This window comes from Vipera ursinii, assembly GCF_947247035.1.
Source record: "Vipera ursinii genome assembly, chromosome: Z".
NCBI classification, from domain to species: domain Eukaryota; kingdom Metazoa; phylum Chordata; class Lepidosauria; order Squamata; family Viperidae; genus Vipera; species Vipera ursinii.
The window spans coordinates 108,860,003-108,883,945 of record NC_139517.1 but is presented as its reverse complement, the minus strand read 5'-3'; the positions used below and the strand labels follow the sequence as shown (position 1 = coordinate 108,883,945).

At 40.1% G+C, this 23,943-nt stretch overlaps 1 protein-coding gene across 1 annotated transcript in view; it reads right to left on the bottom strand.

Annotated features, from left to right (window-relative positions):
* Window positions 1-22,503: 22,503 nt before the first annotated feature.
* GAD2 (glutamate decarboxylase 2) overlaps window positions 22,504-23,943 on the bottom strand; it is a gene marked incomplete at both ends in the record, with an annotated part of 54,544 nt that continues 53,104 nt past the window's right edge. The window contains one exon of the mRNA XM_083376190.1: window positions 22,504-22,677. Coding sequence (XP_083232316.1) covers window positions 22,504-22,677 — 174 coding nt within the window. The remainder of the gene's footprint in view (window positions 22,678-23,943) is intronic.

The following is a 23,943-nucleotide window of genomic DNA, read 5'->3' as shown; positions in this document are numbered from 1 at the left end:
CTGACTGCTATCTAAAGGTTGCTGGCTTCATTATTTCAAACTCATCTTTCTTTAAAGACACCCCTGTGAGGCATTCTTAAGTGCTTCCATCTTAATCACTTCAAAGCAAGTAAGTCCAACAGAATGATTTAAAGTTCTAGGCACATCTGAATAACCCTTGGCTGAAAGTAGAATAAAAGACTTCTGGGAATATGATCAGATTGCAAGCAGGTAATTTTAGAGGAGGAATACAGGTGCTTTACATCAGACAAAAATTAATTCACATTCATTTGGAAGTAGAAGAAAGGTTTAGCTGGTATAATATATTTTACTTAATCAAGGAAAAGATTTGTTGTATTAAAAAAGAAAAAATAGAGATAGAATGTTTATCTTAGGGCCAATGGGAGATGTACCTGAAGTGCATTTCAATTTCTGGTTTGAAAAGACATTACATTTCTGGAATGACAGATTTTCATAGTAGTATGAATGCATGTGTGTTTAATACAATACAGGTGTCAACTCTACAATGAACCTGGCTGAAGCCATTTTGCTCATTCTAGGTTGCCACAGAATGGGAGGAGGTTTGGAGGATTTCTACTAGTCTAAACATTTTACTGTCCCTGGGAACCAAGGTCATTTCTGTCAGTTGGATGTGTGTGTGTGTGTGTGTGTGTACGCGCGCACGTGTGTGTGTGAGCTTTTGGTTAGAAAGCCCGCCAAACTCTTCTATTGGGAAATGTATCTGACTGGGGTGGGAAGTTTAACTTAGTAATATTGTATCTCTTTGGAGAAAATTTTAGACTTGGTTTCACTTTTGACCTTGCCAATACTATGTAGCCAATAAATATGTTTTCTGAGGAAACTTCCAGCCTCCGAGTTCTGATTTGTTTGGTCTCATCAGTTAAAACCATGACAACTGATACTTTTGTATTCATGCAAATGTATTTCAATATCAGGTTGTTTGGAGGTCCAGCCGATCTGATTCCGACCGATTGCGACTAAGAACCCATACTAGGTCTTATCTCGCAGCGATGAGGGTAGCGAGATCTAACTATTTCGCTGCCCTCATCGCGTCCGCAGATAATCGCCCGGCCGCCTTGTTTAGGGTGACCCGCTCCCTCCTTAACCAGGAGGTTAGTGGGGAACCCTTGCAGGGGCGTGCCGAGGAATTTAGTCAACATCTGTCGGACAAAATCGCTTGGATTCGGACCGGTTTGGAATCCGACTGGGCAGTATCGGACGATCAGGACGCGAGCGATCTTGTCAATGTCACCTGGGAGGAGTTCGATCCTGTGACTCCGGAGGAAGTGGACAGGATCATGGGGAGGCTGAGCTCCACCACATGTTTATTGGACCCGTGCCCTTCCTGGCTGGTTTATGCAGCCCGGGAGGGGACACGAGGCTGGTTCCAGGCGGTTATATCTGCTTCTTTGAGCGAGGGTAGTTTTCCCGCCGCCCTGAAAGAGGCAGTGGTGAGACCCCTCCTCAAGAAGCCTGCCTTGGACCCGGCTGTTTTAAATAACTTTCGTCCGGTCTCCAACCTTCGCTTTCTTGCGAAGGTTGTTGAGAGTGTGGTGGCGCATCAGCTCCCTCTGGTCCTGGATGAAGCGGATTATCTAGACCAGTACCAATCGGGCTTCAGGCCCGGGTACAGCACGGAGACAGCATTGGTCGCGCTGGTGAATGATCTCTGGAGGGCTCGGGATAGAGGATACTCCTCTGTTCTAGTCCTATTAGACCTCTCAGCGGCTTTCGATACCATCGACCATGGTATCTTGCTGCGGCGTCTCAGGGGATTGGGAGTGGGAGGCACGGTTCTTCAGTGGTTCTCCTCCTATCTCCTGGGACGCTCGCAGTCGGTGTTGGCAGGGGGGCAGAGGTCGACCGCGAGGCCTCTCGCTTGTGGAGTCCCTCAGGGGTCGGTCCTCTCGCCCCTTCTGTTCAACATCTACATGAAACCGCTGGGTGAGATCATTCGTGGTTTTGGAGTTGGGTATCATCAGTATGCTGATGATACCCAACTTTTCATTTCGACCCCAAACCACCCCAGTGATGCCCTCGACGTGATGTCCCGGTGCCTGGAGGCGGTCCGGGTCTGGATGGGGAGGAACAGGCTTCGTCTCAACCCTGACAAGACGGAGTGGCTGTGCGTACCGGCATCCCGTGATATTCAGGATATCCCACCCCTCATTATGGGGGGTGAGTCATTACCTCCTGTAGATAGGGCTCGCAACTTGGGAGTCCTCCTGGATGCACAACTTTCCTTAGAAGACCATATTGTAGCTGTGACTAGGGGGGCGTTCGCCCAGGTTCGCCTGGTGCGCCAGTTGCGGCCCTATCTAGACCGGGATGCCTTGCGCACGGTCACTCATGCGCTCGTGACCTCTCGTCTTGATTACTGCAACGCTCTCTACATGGGGCTACCCTTGAAGACCACTCGGAGGCTCCAGCTGGTACAGAATGCAGCCGCGAGAGTTGTATCGGGGGTTTCCCGATACTCCCGTGTTACACCTTTGCTCCGCGAGCTGCATTGGTTGCCAGTTGTCTTCCGGGTGAGGTTCAAGGTGTTGGTTATGACCTACAAAGCCCTCCATGGCATGGGTCCAGAATACCTTGGGGAGCACCTGCAGCCGGCGTCAACTTCCGCCCAGTACGCTCCCACAGAGAGGGCCTCCTCAGGGTGCCACCGGTCAAAGAATGCCGACTGGTGGCCCCCAGGGGGAGAGCATTCTCTGTGGGTGCACCGGATTTATGGAACCATCTTCCGGTAGAGCTCCGGATGGCGCCCGATCTCCGCTCCTTCCGGCGCGATCTTAAAACCCATCTTTTTAAACAAGCGGGCCTGGCCTGATGGGACGGGGTGGGATTTTATTACTATCTCAATTTTAAATCTGTATTATTTATGGGCATTGTTTAATTATGTTTTAATAATTTTAATTTTTGTATCCTATTTTTATGTATTGCCCTGTTCACCGCCCTGAGTCTCTTGAGAGAAGGGCGGTATATAAATTAAATAAATAAATAAATAAATAAATAAATATTTGATGCCATAGCTGCAAGGGAAGATGTGATGAAGCAGAGCATCTAAATCAGAGTTTCTCAACCTTGGCAACTTTTAAGGTATGTAGACTTCAACTCCAGAATTCCCTAGCTGGGTGGGAAATTCTGGATGTTGATGACTACAGATCTGTTGTCAAGTCTGAGAAACCTACTGGGGAGACTACACTGCTAAGCAAAGGCATCAGTTTCTTCTTTGGGATCAAAAGTTTGGTTTCTCATTGGACAAATGTTTATGAATAACATCTGGCACTGTAAGATTAATGAAAGCTTTAGGAAGTCTATTTTTGTCTGTTATTGCTGTTATGTTATTGCTGAGAATGAAAAATCTTCCCTTTTCCACATTTTTCCACATTTTTCCACTGATGGCATTGTGAGTTGCATTTTTTCCTATTATCCCTTGTACCGAGGGAGTTTGGAGAGATTAAAACAGGTGCCAGTTACTGATATTTCTAATGGTGATTCAACCTGCATTTTGAGACTTATACAGCTCTGTCATCAGGGCAGAGATTCTGGTGAGAGAAGGGTGAGAAGAATATTCAAACAGCATTAAAAGCAAAAGTATTGCCAATGAGATTCTCTTTAATGATGTTACATTGATTATTTAGTGATATCTTTCCTGATTATTTTTGTTATAGGCAGTCCTCAATTTAAGACTATAGTTAAGCCCAAAGTTTCCTTTGCTGATGGAAGTGAATTTTGTTTGTTAACTGTTAAGTGAATTTTGGCCCATTTTACCACCTTTCTTGCTAAAGAAAGTGAATCAATGCAGTTGGTAAGTTAGTAACATGGTTGTTAAATGGGATTAAATGGTTGTTAAATGTAACATGGTTGTTAAATGGGATTAAATGAATCTGGCTTCCCCATTGATTTTGCTTGTCAGAAGGTCACATAAGGGGATCATATGACCCCAGGATAAATCAAATAAACTGGTCAGAACAAGAGCAGTGAATTCGACCATATTGCCTGGTTTAGCTGTGTTGTGTGACTTAAAATCTAGTCCACTGTGGGATAGGGATCATTTCCTAACTAATCAATATTCTGGAGAAACAAGAGAAAAGTGTGCAGTGTTGAAAGTAGAAGAAACTCTATTAGAAAATACACACCATCATAATATCACCTGTCAAGCACAAGAAATTGGGAAGCAAGGCAATTAAATGAATACAGGTCTATTGCATGCTAACACTATTTACAAGAATCTGAACCACTAATGCTCAAAGCAAATTGGTGGTAGATAAGAGTCAATGGAATTCAAGATGGGTTGGATTTAGATCTCATGTGGGCATGAGAACTGATGACGTGATCCATCAAATGTTCAGCTTAAAGTAGAGTTCGTGCTTCTATGAGAATCAATTGCTTGATGATCTGAGGTGGAGCTGAGCACCGGAGAACTGCTGCAAATACAGATGAAACTTCATTCTCTCACCTGCTGCTCACCTCCAGCTGTGTGATCCGGGGTTGGGGATCCCTGTCTTATATCACCCAAATATTGTCTCTGTTGCCATAGGCTCTGTTGCCTCCTTGCCAGTGGTAAGGGATCCATTAATAAACTGCAGGGTCTCATGAGGCACCAGGTAAGATTGGAGGAAGCAGATTGGCTTTTTCAAAATGGCTGTTCTTGATCAGGTTAGCATGATTGTGTATTGCCAGATTCAATAGTAAAGAACTACAAGTAGTCCTCATTAACAACCATAACTGGGACTAGCACTTGGTCACTAGGTGGAAATGATGATTTTACATGTAGTTTTACTTCAGCTTTCTTTTTCCCCTCACTCCCTGCCCTTAGGAATGCTCACCCTGGCCTGGGATAATTTAGCAAGAAAGAGATTAATATTTATACAGTATTTACATTCATTGCAAAGGACCGGACTACAACAGAATAATCAGGCACACAGTGGGGAAAACACAGAGAAAGAAATGCACCAGCACTGGCTGTTTGCCTAATATGCTTGCAGCTTTGAGCCCCAAGCTGCTTGGCAGGAAAACAATAGCTGAAGGTCCTCAAGAAATTAAGGTCTTGTGAGTGTTTTTTTTTTTTTTTGAATCAGGTGAACCAGAGAAACTGGAGGACCTCCAGGGAGATGCCCATTTACAGGTTACTCTCATTGGTATTGGCATGGACATTTTGTTTTTAGAACTGCTGCAGCAAGTTGCATATAATGAAGTTGGTAATTACATTTCTCTCATGTGAATGGTAACATAGCCCATGGCATAATTAAGTTTAACTTTAGAATTAAAGGAGGGGGAGGGGGAAAGTGAAGACTTGCTGACAGCTACAGAATTTTAAATTCTCACCAAGTGACATTGACCAGAAGAGATAAATACAAGTTAAAAAGCAAAGAGAAAGTGGCAAGCAAATGACAGATGGACGCCAAGCTTGTAAGTTGCCAGCATCCCAAAAGTGTGCCCAGCCCCCATTTGGTCAATCAGTGAATACTGAGATCACCATACTATTTTTCTGTTAACCAAATCGATTTGAACACTCTGAACAGTTTTATGCTTTAGGATTCTGTGGGCGAGTTTGCCTTTTGAGGATCTCACTTTAGATTATATATGATTATCTAGTGGTCATATTTCTTTGCAAAGTTTTTAGAATAGCTTTTCATTCAAGGAGTGACCACCTACCATTACTTTCTTTCAAAACTCTGAAGAAACTGAGCAGAACTACCAGCAACATCTTAATAAATTCCGTTTTATCGTGGGTATCTGTCACCTTTAGTAGATAGACCATACAAGAAAACCCATATAAACTAATTGTACTTTATTGTAAAATTAAATTAACAAAATCTTGGAAGTATAATGCTTCCACTGTCTCTTTTATAGCCCCAGAAACTAGGCAGTATAGCTTCTGAACCTTTTGTCCTGCCCACTAACCAGCTGGTGGCCTTGCTTTCTTATCTGATCGTTTCCTAGACATCATCACATTGCTATCAACTTAGTTCTTGGTTCTGCTCCACAAACTGTCCATCTGAAGCAGTCCCAACTTGTTGCAAATGACATTCTTAGTTTTGAAGTCAGAAAACTCCAGAATTTATTCTTACATTATCTTTTAGTTGTCTGTTAGGTAAGAAACCAAATTGGTCTTCATGTATTAATCCTGTAAAACCTAGATGTAAAGAGATGTGAAGAGTTTGTAGTCATTATTAAGGAGAGAGATTGGCCTGTAGTTCTTCACAGAAGTTAAATCCAGTCCATCTTTGGTTATTAAAGAAATGTAGGCATCCTTCCAGAGTCTGGTATAGGGTTTCCCTGTAAAATAAAATCCATTAAATCCTTCATCGGAAAAAGTAGTTGATCTTCAAAAATTTTATTCACTCGGTAGGCCATCTGGTTTCAGAGCGTTACCTGTTTTAGCTATTTAATTGCTTCTATTGTTTCAAAAGTTGTTATTAGACTGTTAAAAAATTGCTTGTAGTTTTCTGATAATTTAGGAAGATTTTTAGTTGTTATAAATTCCTGCATAGTATCTAAAGAGATTTCTTATTCTTTATATAAATCAGTATAATGATTACAACATTCTTTGAATGTTTTTGTTATCTGTGTAAGTCTTATTTCCCTCTTGAAGCTTAGTTATCATCTTCTTTTCTATCTCTTTTCTTAGTTTGTATGCCAACCATCTCCCTGGTTTATTTGTATGTTCAAAAAAGTATTGTTTCATATATTTAAGTTTCTTTTCAATATTTGAAACAGCCAACAAAGAAATTTGTTGTTGCAATAAATTTAGTTGATTAAGTATGTTAGAATCTTCTGGTGAATTCTGGAAGTTTAATTTCTTGTAACACATTTTGGATTTTTTCATCCACTTTCCTCTTAATTGCTCTATATGTTGTGTAATGTATTGGGCTTAATTGTAATGGAGACCATGTTGGGGTCTAGTTTGAATGTTATAGGCGGGCCTGTGTAGGGCTGAATCAAATACATCTGCGAAGTCCTTGCAAACTGACGCTAGACTCGCAACTTGTGTCCGGTTGATACCGGTTACTTGGATGCCTAATGCATCAAACCAATCGAGTCCAATTAGACTCGTTCTCTGGCCCCCTACTACTACGACATCCAGGTGCCCAAAAAATCCCTTAAATTTAACGGCCAAGGTAGCTTCACCCTTGACTGTGATTTTAGCATTTTGAAAATCTGTTATAATTATGTCAGAGGGCCTTAGCTTGGCCCATTTTCTACTGTGACTGCACACGAAATTAAATGTGTCCAGAGAAATGATGAAAACGGCTGAGCCTGTGTCCAACTCCATTTTACAGGGGACGCCTTGTAGCTCTACCTGAAGTTTAAATTTTGGTCTGAGGGGGCGTCGGGCCCCGGTATAGCAGACACTTCTGCGGTTTGCACAAAACCCCACATTGAATGGCCCCAAGGCCCTGGTACCTCTCCTGGTCGGATCTTCTGACTGGCGCTTCGATGGCCGGTCCCTCTGGTGAGCTCTGCATACTGCTGCGATGTGGCCAGTTTTGCCGCAGGCCCGGCACGTGGCTGACCGGAACCTGCAGTCCGCACTTTGGTGGCAGCCGCCACAACCTGGACATCTAGGGAAGAGATCTGCCTTGTAAGGAGTCTCTTGTTGCTTGCTGCTACGGTGCTGTGTGTCGGGTTGTTTGTGCAGCTTGTCGACTTCAGTATCTTCTTCTTCTGATTCCTCAGTGCGTTTGGCGTCCTCTTGGTGGACGGCTTCTTTGCGATGTGTTGTTTTGGTGGGCCGGATCGTTTGGATGGCTCCCCCAGTGGCTTCATCTGTCATGACTTCCTCCTGGGCTTCAGTGAACAACAGGTTTACTCTAGTGTAAACAACAGGTTTACTCTAGTGTAAAGTTTTTGCTGCAGCTCTCAGTTGCATAGGCCGCAGACGAGCTGGTTTCGAAGTTGCTCTTCGACATCTGAAAATTGACACAGGCATGCGGCCTGCCTCAAGGCCACGATGTACTCTGACGCGGTCTCACCCGGCTGCTGTATTCATTGTTCGAAGGCGTAGCACCATGCAATCACCGACATCTTCGGTTGGAAGTGTTCTCCGAGCTTCTTCTTTAGCTCAGCGTAGGTCACTGACTCCAGCGTGGAGTCAGAGCAGCGTGGTGGCCTTCAGTCCATCATCTGCAACCTGGTTCGCCTGAAGGTAGTTTTCAACCTGGGACAGGTACGAGGGCCATCCTTCTGGTCACTCGAGGTTGAACTCTCACAGCCTTCCGACCTTGGGCATTCTTCTGGTCTTCACGGCTGGTTCCTGTGTCTTCTGATCCTGCTCCTCCATTGCCTAGGGACTGATCCACTGAGTGTGTGGTCGCTAGTGTGTCTGGCTAGCCAACCGTAGGGGGGGAAAATGCTTTCAGCTCCTTCGGAGAAGCAGGATCCCATCCTTGTCGCCAATGTTGTGTAGTGAGTTCGTTGCGCAGGAAAGAAGATGAGGTGAGTGAGTTCAGCAATGATCATGTTTATTTGCTTTCAGGATCTGAACTAGAGAACTGGGCTGCAGCTTGCAGCAATTTATAGCCTGGCCCCTAGGCAGCAGCCAATAGCAGCAGCCTATTCCCACCTAGGGACAACCAATAGCAGCACTGGAGATGGGGTGTCTGAGATGCTGGGAGCCGTTAGCTAGCTCCAGCTACCACGTGGTGTTACTATTAAGCCTAATACATTACATTACAACCTGGAACTAAGGAGAAACGTCCTGACAGTTAGAACAATTAACCAGTGGAACAACCTGCCTCCAGAAGTGGTGAATGCTCCAACACTGGAAGTTTTTAAGAGGAGACTGGACAGCCATTTGCCTGAAATGGTATAGGGTTTCCTGCCTGAGCAGGGGGTTGGACTAGATGACCTCCAAGGTCCCTCTCAACTTTATTATTATTATTATTATTATTATTATTATTATTATTATTATTATTATTATTATTATATTGTATAAAATGTCCTTATATCACAGCCTTGTAAGCATCCCAAACTGTTGTTAAAATTGGTTCCTTTAGCTAAATTATAATTAAAGTCTTGAAGTACCTGTTTGCATTCTTTAACTATCTGTGGTCTCTGCAAAATAGGCTCATTTAATTTCCATTTAAAAGACTGGGGATCAGATTTAAGATGTAAGGATGCTGGATTATAGTTAGGAAAAGGCTTTGGAAGAATAGTTTAGTTTCTTTGTGTAATGTATTGGCCTTTTGTATATGTTGTGTTTGCTCTTGTTGCACTGAATGCTAAATTGCTTGCATTCAATTGCTAAGTGCTAGTTGTGTATGTTGTAACTGTTGCTAGCCAGCCCAGACTGGTTGTTTCCAGCTGGCTAAGTAGATCTTTGGGCAGGAAACCTCTACTTCAAACCTATTGGTCGCCACCTATCGGCCAACCGTATAAGTAGCTGTGCAGCAGCTCCCTTGTTGCTTCTGTTCTGTTGACCTTCAATAAAGTATGTTGCTGTTTTGAACCTTCCATCTCGCTCAATGCCTGCAAAGAACACAACACTTTGTGAAGCATTTTTTTTAAATCCAAATCATATCAGTTCTAGAAAAGAATCTATGTCTCCCTGAAAAGGTAAAGTCTTTTGTTAATCCATTTTTACACTTTCAAACATTGATCAAACTTAAAATATCGGTCAGCTTGCAAAAAGTTTGTGGTAGTTTCCCTTGTGTATCTTTAATTTCTTTATCAGCTGATCTGTAAAGTTGTGGGGTTACTACTCCATTGTAGTCTCCAATTACACACCACTTCTGAAAACAATAGGAGAGTAAGTATTCAGACAGATGTTTAAAAAACTTGACTTTTTCTTGATTTTTTTCCTAGATTTTATGCCCTGTAATTCAATTTGCACAATTATATACCTGCCTTGATCATCACAGTAATTTTGAATATAATTGAATATTTGCAACAATGTAGCGATGAACAGGTTGCATCAAAAGCTTTTGACAACTTGAACTGGGCCTTTATATTTAAAGCAGTGGAAAAGAAGAATTTTGGATTGGGCTTTATACAGGGCCTGAAGTCCATCTATACCAATTGTGGCAAGCCTATGGCACACGTGCCAGAGGCGGCACTCAAAGCCCTCTTTGTGGGCACGCATGCCATGCCCCGGAGATGGCAGCCGTCCCTCTTCAATCAGCAGTCCAAGGTCCCATGTAGCCAGATGCATCCCGGGACAGCTGCTTTCCCTCCCCCCATCCCATCCCTCCTGGCCTCACATGCTGTCCTTTTCCCAGGCACAACCCACTGCATCACCTCCTCAGCTGTCGGCCAGCTGTCCAGCTCAGAGGTAGCTTGTCTGAATTGCTGGCGGTGGGCTATGGAGCCACAGAGTGTGCCAGTCGAGGAGCTGGCAGGCTGTGGCTGCTGATGGACACCATCGGCCCCCATATGCTCACTGGCCTCTGTGTGCGGGGGCCAATGGTGTCAGGCAGCAGCTGCCCCTGCCTCACCTTGCCCCGCAACAATGGCACCCCCACCCTGCTTCGCCTCACCTCACCCCGCAGGATGAGCCTCCTACCCACTGCCCCTCCTGCCAGAGACCTGGATCTCCCCCAACCCTGCCCAGCCCACACAGGCGTCCCTCCCCATGAGCAACATCGAGGTGATCACACCCACCTTGGCCACACCCACCCAGTCTGCCATGACCACCACAGTCACGCCCACCCAGTGGGCCACACTCACACGGCACCCAGCAATAATTAAATGGGTTTTGGGTTGCAGTTTGGGCACCTGTTCTTTAAAGGTTTCACCATCACTGATGTATACACTCCAAAAAGCTTGAATCATGGTAAATGGAGACTTTACAAAACCAGGTGAAATCCAGAAGGGAACAAGAGAGGGGTGTCCTTTGTCCTCTTTATTATTTATTTTAATGTTGGAACTATTAAATAGATATATTAGGCAGGATAACAGAGCAAAAGGAGTACAAATTGAAGTGCATAATTACAAATTACATGTATCAGCTGACGATTTAGTAATTGATTGTGCAAGACTTGTTAGAAAACATTGAACATGTTATGAGGAAGATTAAAATCTTTGGAGAAGTGGCGGGTTTAAGAATAAATAAGTCAAATACGACAACACTGACTAAGAACAAAAAGGTGGAAGATCAGAACAAACTGGAATTTAAAACTGGTTTTAAAGTTGTGAAAAAGATACAGTACTTGGGGTGACTTTCACTGAGGAAATTTCTAAGCTTTACAAAAATAATTACAGTAAAATATGGAAAGAGATAAAATTGAATTGAAATAGATGGCAAAAATTTGATTTGTCATTAATGGGAATCTAAGTAATTAAAATAAATGTACTACCTAGAATGTTATTTTTTCCCCAGACTGTAGCGATATTGATTAAAGATTCCACTTTCAAACAATGGCAGAAAGACATATCTAAATTTATTTGGCAAAATAAAAAACCAAGAATTAAATATAAGCTGTTACAAGATTCTATAGATAGAGGAAATCTGGGTTTGCAGATCTTGCATTATATTATGATGTTTGTTATCTGGTATGGTTAAAATATTGGATAATTTTAAAAAAATTCAAGGCTGTTAGACCTCAAAGGTTTTGGTTTAAGATTTGGGTGGCATGCCTATTTTGTTATAACAAAGTAAACGTTGGTTTTAAGATTCATGCTATTAGGCAATCAATTCATGCTATTAGTTGGTTTAAGATTCATGCTATTAGGCAATAGATTCATGCTATTAGGCAATAGATTCATGCTATTAGGCAATCAATTCATGCTATTAGTTGGTTTAAGATTCATGCTATTAGGCAATAGATTCATGCTATTAGGCAATAGATTCATGCTATTAGGCAATCAATTCATGCTATTAGTTGGTTTAAGATTCATGCTATTAGGCAATAGATTCATGCTATTAGGCAATAGATTCATGCTATTAGGCAATCAATTCATGCTATTAGTTGGTTTAAGATTCATGCTATTAGGCAATAGATTCATGCTATTAGGCAATCAATTGCCATGTATGGTGGAAGTAAAAAAGAAGATTAGCTGATAAAGTGACACTTTGGCTATCACCTCATGAATCACTATATAGAACAGAGATGATTTTGGATTGTAAATGGATGACATATCGAGACTAATTGATATTTGAAAAGGAGAATTTTAAGGTAAAGACAAGAGAACAACTGGAAAGTGAAGGACTTGCTTGTGATTGGTTTAATTATTATAGAATTTTTGAAATATTTAAAGTTGACTAAATAGTTATGTTTTCACAGGAACTAAATCTGAATTGGAAGTTTATTTATGTTCTGGAGATGACTACTTAATTTCTAAAGTATATAAAATGTTACTCAAGATGAATCTAGAATATGTCAAAGAATGTATGGTAAAAAAAATGGGCAAAAAATTGATATAATATAACACTAGATAAATTGGAGAATGTATGCGTGAATGGACTAAAATTTATATTAAATTATAGTTTTAAAGAAAATTTTTATAAAATGATGTATCATTAGTACTTGACCCCAGATAGATTAGTGAAAACGTATAAAGGGATTTGTAATAAGTGCGGGAAATATAGTCAAAAACAAGGTTCATTTTATCATATCTGGTGGTCTTGCAAATATGTGAAAACATACTGGATAAACATAACAATGGCAATGGAAAAAAATACTTAAGATACAAATATTAATATTAAACCTGAAGCTCTTCTTTTAGGTATGATGGACAAGCCAATTGAAAAACAATTTGGGATGCTCTTCCTTCACATGGTGATGGCTGCGAGGATTGTACTTGCCAAACACTGGAGATGCCAGCTGTTGAAGAATGAATTTGAAATTGACTGAATTAGCAGAGAGGGCAAAATTAACTGCTTTGATTAAGATAATGGACTAGACAGCTTTATAAGAAATGGAAACCATTTGTGGACTTTCTACATGCTAAATATAATAACAGATAGTTAACAAAAGGATTTGAAGATTAGTGTAATCTTTAGCTCAACCTGTTAATTGCTTTTTCTTCATATATATCTGTAAATGTATGTGTATGTGTATGTATATGTGTATATGTATATTGTATATGTATATGTATATGTATAAGGCGTTCTGTGAGCCTTTGGTGTCTAGTCATGCCGGCCACATGACCACGGAGACGTCCTCGGACAAGCGCTGGCTCTTCGGCTTTGAAATGGAGATGAGCACCGGCCCCTAGAGTCGGAAACGACTAGCACACATGTGCGGGGGAACCTTTACCTATGTATATGTATATGTAGGTAAAAGGGGGAAGAGAATTAACTGCTTTTTCTTTTCTTTTAGCACCTAGCCAGGGTGGATCCTACATGTTAAATGTTAAATTTAATTGACCATTTTTTCCTCTTTTCTTTGCACACTATTTTGTTCTTTTTTGTTGTTGTTAGGGTTGAATGTATGGTTTTGTTTTGCTTCGTTTAGTTTGTTTGTTTTACTGATTTGTATTTTAATTTCTATGATAAAACAATACATAATAATTAAAAGAAAAAAGAAAATTCAAAAGTGCAGCTCCCAGCTGTATTTGCCCTGTATTTTTGTTGGGATAGAATTTCCTTCTTGTCAAACGCTGCATTTTCTTTATACGGTGGATGAAATTCATAGTGGACAAAGTCAGCACCCAAAGAAAATGACTACCTACTTTGACCCTCGGCATTTCTTCCTTTCTTTTTTTTTTAAATATATATATATGTTTTATTAGGTTTTTTTAATATCACCATCAATATTTGGTAAACAGTGTGTTGTCTGGGTTTGTATTTACAAATAATCAATAATAGTTTCCATAGTTCCATATTCCACATAGTAGCTTTCCTTGAGTTTCTCTTCTTCTAATAATATTTTCTTTTATCAACCTTAAATTAGTACATTTCTTGATAATTTTAGAAGATAACAATTAAATATATACAAATATCATCCATTTCTTCCTTTCTCTTCAGTCAAGCAGAGGACAGATTGCTTCAGTCAGAATCCTGAATGGATCATTTGCAAAGAATTTTGGGAACCAGTCCAACAAGTGACAGTGGTTGACTACCTTCACTCCATTCTAAAGTAAATGGGTCTATGAATTGCTGGCAAGGAAGAAACCAGAAGCTGTAATATCAGATAGACCATGGAAGATATCCAGAAAGTGAATGTTTCATAATTCATTTCTGTCTGAGGTGGTGCACAAGGATAGAATGAGACATGGAATCACTTGCCATTTCTCCTAAGTACTATGATTTATCACCTACCTGTCAGTGAATAATTTGCAAGGCTGTTTAGATATCTTATGGGATGGATTCATGAACATACACACACATATAAGGTTGTGTTCCGAGTTCTGATTTATTATGAATTTTTATTGTATTGTGAAGGTAAGTGCAATAGTGGCTTTTAAAATTCATTTTATATGCTTATATTCTAAAAGGCCTATAATTGCTCAGAATGAAGAGGAGCTATTTCAAATTCTTTTGCATAAAGGTTTGCTTGACTGAGTCCACATAAATTCTCTCTCTCTCTCTCTCTCTCTCTCTCTCTCTCTCTCTCTCTCTCTCTCTCTCTCTCTCTCTCTCTCTCCCTCTCCCTCTCCCTCTCCCTCTCCCTCTCCCTCTCCCTCTCCCTCTCCCTCTCCCTCTCCCTCTCTCCTTCCCTCCCTCTCTCTCTCTCTCACTGTCTCTTCTCTCTCTCTGAAGGTACCTTACACCTTACACGCCAACATCAGGGAATATCAGGCTAGGTCTGATTGTGCTAAATCGTAGTTTGTTTAACTATGATTTTAATAATGAAATTACAAGTATTTTGTTAACTCCACATATTATGGCACATAATTTACACAATCACAGTGGGAAGGTCCATCAGTGCATTAAGACAGAATCAAAGAAGCCATATTGATGTGGTGAATCAGAACAGCGCTGTATTCATGGAAAATATATATAAGGATAGTAATATTTGCATAGAACAATTAAAATGCACACACAGGTTGCATGCTGCTGGAAGATGTCATTTCTTGATTCTTGTTGACATTTTGGGATGGATTACTATAGTAATGTTCTGATTAAAGCTCCCTCTGGAAGACTTGAGGGTCCAATAATGTATGCTTTCTATTAAATTATATGATACCTTCTCTTCTAAATTGAGAACAAACTTATTGAAGTTCTTATGGTCAACATCTGTCTCCAAGACAGTTTATGTAGTTTTAATTACAGGAGAAAGACAAGCTATACCTGAAATAACTTAGAACTTTGCAGATTGGCATTTGTCAGATTTTGGTGCTCAGATGTGGCTGGCTGCAAATACCATTCAAAAGCTTCTAGATTGAGAAGTCTACCTTTGTCTTCCTGAAACTTCTAGTCAACAAGGATAAAGTTGATAAATTTATAATCCAAAATCACATGGGGATCCAGGTTTGAAAACCAGGGCTAGAACTTGGGACCATTCAAGAATAAATTTAGGGTAGACTAAAGGAACTGGTGGATGTAACTCATTGATATGTTTCTTTAAAAGAAGAAATTTGACAAATTCATAGTAATTAAATAAAATTCATAATCAATTGACTGAGAAATATCTATTAAAAATCAAAATTCAAATTACTAAGGATCCAGGAGGATTATATATTTCTAAAACCAACTAACAGAACCACACCATGATGTATACAATGGTTTGTATGGTGTATACAATGATTTGCAGATAGATAAAGAAAGATAAAGGAATTCCTGTGGATTTTACTTCACTAGTAAAATGCTAGGGATCAATGCTCATCTCTGTTTCAAGTCCACTGAGCTAGTGCTGTCCAAAGTGGTCGTAGTCTAACTGAAGTTCTACTATTTTTCTTATATTTAATCACACATGCAGTTTCTGGGGGAGAAGATCTGAGATCTCACATTTTTCATTTTAACAGCCTCAGGCCAACTATTGCAGGCATGACCTAACTATGGAAAGTAACATGCAATATTCTTTAAGACATGCTCCTGTTTAACCATTCTCTCTTCTGGGATACTTTATTCCTTCCTTTCCCTCTGACTGCCCAATTTTCCCCCTTCTCCAGCAATTAGGATTTTATTGTGAAAAACAATCTTACAAGATTTGAGGGTTCTGTCCAAACTTTATTGCACTTGTTCAGTATTGCTGACACTGACCTCTTATGTGTGAGTGGTATCTTTTGGGTTATAATAGCAATAGCAGCCATAGGTGAATGTTAGGAGTGATGTGTGCAATTTAGTACGATGGCAGGATACAGGAGTGATATGCACATGCATTGGTCTGGAATGGGAATAACAAACTTTAGCAACCAGAAGTTCAGCTTCAGCTGGTGCAGAATGCAGCCGCGCGAGTTGTGATGGGAGTCTCCCGATACTCCCATGTAACGCCTCTTCTCCGCGAGCTGCATTGGCTTCCAGTTGCCCTCCGGGTGAGATTCAAGGTGCTGGTGATGACCTATAAAGCCCTACATGGCATGGGTCCAGATTATCTTAGGGAGCACCTGCTGCCAGCATCAATTTCCCATCGTCCTGTGCGCTCCCATAGAGAGGCCCTCCTTAGGGTGCCGCCGGTTAGGGAGTGCCGGCGGGTGATCCCCAGAGGGAGGGCATTCTCTGTGGGTGCATTCTCTGTGGATTTATCAGGCCTGGACTGAAGGGGTTTTAGCTTTTTAAATATTGTTTTAATTGTTGGGCTTAATTAATTTAATTTATTTTAATTTTATATTATCTTTTATATTGTATTTTATGCTGCCCTGTAAACCGCCCTGAGTCCTTCGGGAATAGGGCGGTATAGAAATCTAATTAAATAAAAATAAAATAAATAAAATATCAGAATGAAGAATTGTATTGATCCACTTCCATCATTATAGAATTTAGGGAACCAGCCCAGGGCTGCCTTCACTAGATTGAGCAAGAGGGGACTGACGTGTCACTTTACAATCTAATACAGGCTCCGCTCACAGTCTCTGGATGATGCAAAGTTAAGAAATAACAATTCTGTTACCCTATATCCAATGTCTCATATTGTGTGGGACAGGTTGATGCAGGCAGATATCTGGGCCAGAGCCAAGGTGTGCTTACAACTAAGTAGCACTTTGCCAACTGAACATCATGATGTTGTGTGTTCCTGTCAGAGAATTCAGTTTGAAGATGATTCTGCAGCTGTCGCATATGCTAGACTGGCTGTGGTCAATATTGCTTTGTTTTCCTCTTTTTATTGTACTTGGCAGCAGGAGCCTTTGAAAGAGAGGAAAGCAAGCAGATGGTGAGCCTCAAAGATAGAAGGCTCTGAGTCACTGCTCAGCTAATGCTTCCGTTTATAACTTTCTTAATTTCCCTCTTTTTTTCAAGCTGTTTCAAAACAGCTGTAATGATTTCTACCCTTTTATCCTAAAAGATGCTAATTAAGGCTGTGCACATGCTTTAGATAATATTGGTTTAATTTAGGTCCAGTCCCAAACCTGCACTTCTATCCCCCCCCCAAAAAAAGCAAGCCACCCAAAACAACAGATTTACTTATTTAGTTCCCAGCTGCACCAGCTGTTCACCAAGCTTCTTTTTGTTATTTCCTATATCAATTCCAAAAGCTCAAAGCAGTTTGTTGTAAGTAGAATAAGAAAATCCCTTTAGACAAGACAATGGGTATGACATTTACACCTTTCATGAAGTTAAAAATAATGCCATACAATATCTTAATTTTACTGTCATAAAGTAGGATCAGGGCTTTTTTCCTCATAGAACGCTCAGAACGGAGTTCCGGCACCTTTTTTGGATGGAACCTTGTGGGTAGGCAAGGCGGGTTGTATGACATGTGTGAGTTCCAGCACCTTTTTCTTTTACAAAAAAAGCACTGAGTAGGATATGGGTTTATGGTTCTTTCTCCCTCTGAGGCCAAAATAACATGGGGTTATGACTGTGAAATGGAGGATAAGCATTGCTTTTCACTGCTCTGCAAAGTGACTCATAACCCAAGTATTGTAGTTTGTCCATAGAATTCTGCAGCAATGAGGACTGAATGACAGTTTACTAAAAAAAACCCGACAGATCTTACATGTACAGTTTTTTATACTCTGTCCTGTTATAGATTGTATTTTAAGTTTTTGTTATTTCTTTCTGTAACATAAGATAATACTAATAGTAATGTTGTAGCTAGGGAAGTTGAATCATGTCCAGTTTTGTTTTTAAATGTATATTTAATAAAAAAAAATTTTTAAACAAAGAATTCTGCAGCAATTGGTAATCACTGAACAATAATTTCCAGTATTTGGAGTCACTTGTTGACTTGGGTCAGTGAGTAGGGTTGAGAAATTGGCTGGCTTCACACAATGCAGTGAACCATAAAGAGGCCAACCACATTGTAAATTAATGCATTCTGCATTAAATTACTGCATACGCATCCCATGCAGTTAGTTTGTGCTTCAATTTATTTAATGAATTCCCAAACCGGTTTGAATAAACCATTTTTGAAGCAAGAGTGGTTAGTGGGTTGTACAATTGTGTTCTACATTCCAGTTGTCTTGTTGTGGAGATACCACTGAAAAAATAAAGATGAAATATAAGCAGTGGTGGAATTAAATACCTGAACAACTGGTTCTCTTATTCAGTGCAGGCCTGGACCTCTGAGGCCTAGAACTGACTTCTGGAAGTGGCATCCACACACTTCTGGCAGGCCACTCTAGGCCTGGGAGACCTCCTCCAGGCCTCCCAAGCCTAGACTGGACTTCTGGAAGCAGCAAAATTCAGCTACATGTTCTGCCGAACTGGTGCAAGCTGGCTGAATCCCACCACTGAATATAAGGTGACAATGATCATGATCATCATGATGATGATGTTGGTGGTGGTAGTGAGACAATAAATCTGGCAAGGTCAAGGTACAGTCTAGCCTGGGAGGAGACTACCATGTATATAGATCTATCCTGGGTCAAGTATTCTATCAATATTAGGCACCTGTTGAAAAAGACATCTGAAGAGGAAAATTATCAATTCAAGAAATACACCTGTTTCTAAAAAAAAAGGGGGGGGAATCTCTATCTGTTTTGATAAGGTAATAAAAGAGCTAACCATTTTATGTACAAACAAAAGGATTTTCAAGATTTATAATAAAATATTATTAATTTTGTGTTTATCATTAAGAGTTCATGACTCACCAATGCTAGTGATGAACACTGATGTGATAACAGGAACAGCTGGGAGAAATCATGTTTGTCTCCATGACTTTTGCTGAAGGATGGCATAACAGATACAACTAGATCTTACGAACTTTCAAACCAATAATGAAAGTTGGGGATAGACATTAGAGAAAAACTACAATCACATTTTACACTTTTATTTGGGTTCTGAATGACACCACAGATAAAGTACTTTAATCAAATACAGGAAGAACAGGTTGCCGTGGACTTCCCCCAGATACAACAGACAGAGTTAATTTGAAAAAGAAAATCCTGATAGAATTTTTTCATATGAAAACACCATTTGTAGATTTTGGACTTGAACACCAAAATTCTATCTAGACTAAATATAACTGGAGGCAATCCAAGCTACAAACCTCCATCTCTCCTACCCCTATTCTGTCTCCACTTCTAGCCATTGAACTGCTCCATTATCTCAAAGTGCTCCTGCCAATGGTCTGTTCACTTCAGTGGAATTTATATGATTACCATCTGAAGAGAGATTGCATTAACACCAGTGTTTGATAGGTATTCAAATATCCTGATCCATAAAGATGATCAGACTTCCCTCTTCCAATATAACATAGAGATGACTGGGGGAAGCTCTTACATGTGGAGGTTCTGCATTGTCCATTGGCATCTGCATAGAGACCCATGACTGGGAAAGCTGGTCTAGATCACACTAGAAGAGCTCTTAAACTCTTCAGTACATAAGCTTTAATGTCTAGAATTAAGCAATATTTGTACGAATCAGCCAGAATGGAATCACGGTCTAAAGCAAGTAAGCAATAGAGAAACTAGAAAGGATGAAGTTCTTAACAATATCTAGATTCAGTACTGCTACCAAACACTTATAAGAACAATTCATAATATATTGTACAAGCTGATACAGCAATATATGTCAATTGGCAACACTGTACAGTATGAAATCTAAAGTGTGCAACCCTCAGCATGAGATGGAAAAAAAAATCAGCAACATCATTCAAAAGGCAGCACAACTACAGACACAGTTTTATCTCTTTTTTCCCCTATTTTGCAAGTATACAATGAGTCACTAATACGCAAAGTTATATGTGTTCAATAAAATCATATTACATTGCATTTGTATCTTCAAGTATTTTGAGAGAGTGTAAAACAATATTGCTTTACAAACCCAGGTGGCCATGTTGCTTTTTAGTTAAAGCTAAAACCCAATGTTTAAACAGGGTTGCAACTGGAAACTGTTCCAGGATGTGAAACTGAGGAATGACAGATTTCATTTCTTCCAAGATAGCCTTCCCCAACTCAATAGCCTCATGATGTTCTCTAATGTAGCATCCATCATCTCAAACCACTGGCCATAATGGCTAAGACTGATGGGGATTGCAGTCCCAAACATTTGGAGGGCAACACATCAAGGAAATCTGCTTGAAATATGGCTGATCTTGCATCCACAAAAATTAGATGGACCTTCATTTTGTTTCCTTAAGAGAGGTATATGAACTGTGGAAAGAATACTGATTATAATAATCACACATTTATATTAAAATAGCACTCTGTTATATTTTGAAATTCCTTAACACTATATAAGATAAGCTGGTAGTTGTATTCCCATACAATTGTTAGGGGCTAAGCCTAAAACCCAGTATTATGGTTGAATCATTTACAAATTAGAAATAATTCAGGAGAGATATTTTCTGCTTTATATTTAGTATCTTAGTTGTTATGCTAGGCCAGTTCTAAGAGTGACATAAATAGTTAGGGACTGTCTAAGAGCTTAGATGTGGGAAACCAATTTCAAATAAATGGATTTGATGTTTTGGAAACATGCATAAGATCACATACATCCCCTGGGACATTAGCAGCCAGCCTCTGAAAGGAAATGTGGTCATAACAGCAGCTACACATATCATGTGGCAAGTACAAATTATTTCCAACTCTTGTACTGCCTTCAGAGATCAACAGAACTGGATGTGTTCTCAAACTCATGTCTCTGGAAGTCCGACAGCCAATCTTTAGAACCTGATGCGGATCTTTGATGTTACTTGTACTTCCTTACCAGTGGATTGGCCTTTTTATATCCTAAAACAGGGGTGTCAAACTCAATTTTATTGAGGGCCGCATCAGCATTGCGGTTGCCCTCAGGGGGCTGGGTGGGTATGGCCAGGGTGGGCGTGGCCTACTGGGTGGGCATGGCTAGAGAGTGTATGGCCTACTGCGTGGGCGTGGCCAGCTCTACATCATTCACATCAAGGGTGCCTATGGGGGCCTGGGCAGGAGTGGGACAGATCTGAGGGTCTCTGGCAGAAGGAGGGTCTCTGGGCCAGGGCCAAGGCAGGATGGCTTCGTGGGCCGCATGAAACCACTTCGTGGGCCGGATCTGGCCCCCGGGCCTTGTGTTTGACATGTCTGTCCTAAAATATTCATATTTCCTTCACTGGTTCTGAGAATTATAGTGTAGTATAATTAATTAATCTGAAGTGCACCTTTTTTTGGGAGAAGGCTCCAAATGCAACCCTAATTTTACTTCTAGGGAACATCTGGAAAGATTGTGCTTCTACTTAGTTCATATGGGAAATATCACTAGGAACAGCAGCATTTTGTGACTTCACTATTTTCAGTTTGTTTTCTTATACGTTGCAGATATCTCTTGAGGTTCTGCAGTACTAGACTCTGGAGATATACAAGATAAAAGGACATGTAAAACAAACATTTGTTTTTAAGAATTTATGTGGGTTTATGTCTCAAAAGAAGCATTGTTAAACATTTGATGCATTTCATCTAAGGAAAAATAAAATATTTCATTCTTATATTCATTATTTGTCCCTGCAGTTTTTAGAACCCATATAAAATAAAAAAATCTATATTTTACAAAATAGGATCTTTTTTAATATATATATTTATATATTTATATATTTCTTTTGTAAAATTAGATGTATTTAAGTACATCTGAATGTTGCATGTAAATTAGAAATTCTGTTCTAACAGAGTAAAAAAAAAAAGATAAAAGTTACTCAGTTTTAATATGCATTTTTGCATTTTGTTTTTATGCTGCCCCACAATCTGTGGCCATTTGGAAACCATTGTTCTATTGGCTATTTTTAACAAAAGGAATTATTTTTTTACTAATCACACTGATCTTAGGGATGAGAATTGTGAATACATATATGTATGCTTGATATGCAAAAATGCAGCCTTTTGTATACTATCTTCCTGGAAAACAAGTTTTTGCAAACTCAGAGGGGAGAAGACAACTTTTTAAAAGGAGCAATGTTCTTGATTTTAAACTGTACTCTACTTTGACGCCACAATATAGAAAGAGAATCACTTTGGAACAAACTACAAATACATTCACCACAGTTTGTGACAACTTAATTGTCTACCTAGAGGTACTTCAGAAGGATCTGGCAGATTATAGGATTATAAATCTTGCCCAAGGCGTTCTATTTCTTCAATCAGAAAATCAATGTCTTGGTGAGCTGCTGCTGGATTGGAGATAACCATGCGGAAAAAATTGACCTTGTCTCCCAGGGGCTGATAGCTGACCATTGTGGTTCCATATTCCATCATTCGAGCTTTAATTATTGGTGCCACCTTCAAAGACATAACATGGAAACCAAATCAATACTGCACAGTCACTTCCTTCTGATTCACTAGTGATGCACTCTGGGAAGGTCTTTGAGGTGTATGTACAACACTACTCAACAGAATGAGGAGCTCTTCAAATTCATTCAACCTGCTTTTTGAGGTGAATACATTAATAGATGCTACCATATCATGGCAACCCACTTGTGGAGAATCACCAAGTCTGAAAGACCTCCTACAGCAATAGTCTAAAATTCAGTACAAAAGTTGACAATCTCTTATAATCCTGGATATCACAATTCCATTAAGTTAATGGTCTGAAGATTGCCAACATTTCTGTGAGATTTCAAAAAATTTGGGTGTAATTTCACATCGTGAAAAAACTCTCATGAAGTTTCAGCATTTTCAGGTGAGTTGTCAAAATATTTATAACACACTTTTCAAGGTTCACCAAGATCTCTGGTCATTAAGTTGCTAATCTCTGCTCTACATAGTTCACCAAAACATGTGACTTTGCTTCAGTATAATCTACACAAAGTTAGGAAATCTTGTCCCCTCTAAAGAGTTTTACTTTCAGCTTCCATTAACCTCAGTTTAATTATCCAATGGCCCAAACATTTGTAGAATAAGTACCAGGATATTTTCAAGATGAATTTAACCCAAAAGTTCATTGTGAAGTTATAAATCTCTGTCTTCATTCTCCATTGCCACTAATGGGCTGGGGAGTAATGAAAATATAATTTGTTTCATTTCATAATCTTCCATAAACTGTGCAGGCCGATTAATTAACTAGCAAGGGTTCCCTCTCTATTTAGAAGATATGTGATAATTGTGAGACACCACCCAGATACAGATGGATGTCCTTAAAAATTGCATAGCAGAAATAAACTTCATTCTGTTCTGTTCTATACCAGGGCTTTTCAACCTTTTCACCCATTGTACCACTTTTAGGATATGGCAACATCCAAGTATCACCAGTCGCCTAGCAAGGTGTTAAAAACTTGATGACCAAAAAAAAGAAAAAGGAAAAGAGTGATGAAGTACAGGTAGTCCTCAACTTACAACAGTTTGCTTAGTGACTGTTCGAAGTTACTGAAAAAAGGGCCCCCCAAGCCACAGCCGAGCAAAACACCTCCTGCCCGCTCGGCGGCGCTCTTCCTCCTGTCTGAGGTTTTCATTGTTCTGAGCATTTCTGTTGAGGATTGGCAGTGGGAGTGGGGTGGGGTGGGGAGTTTGGTTTTTATTCCCCCTCCTCTGCTGGGTGGTTGCAGCAGG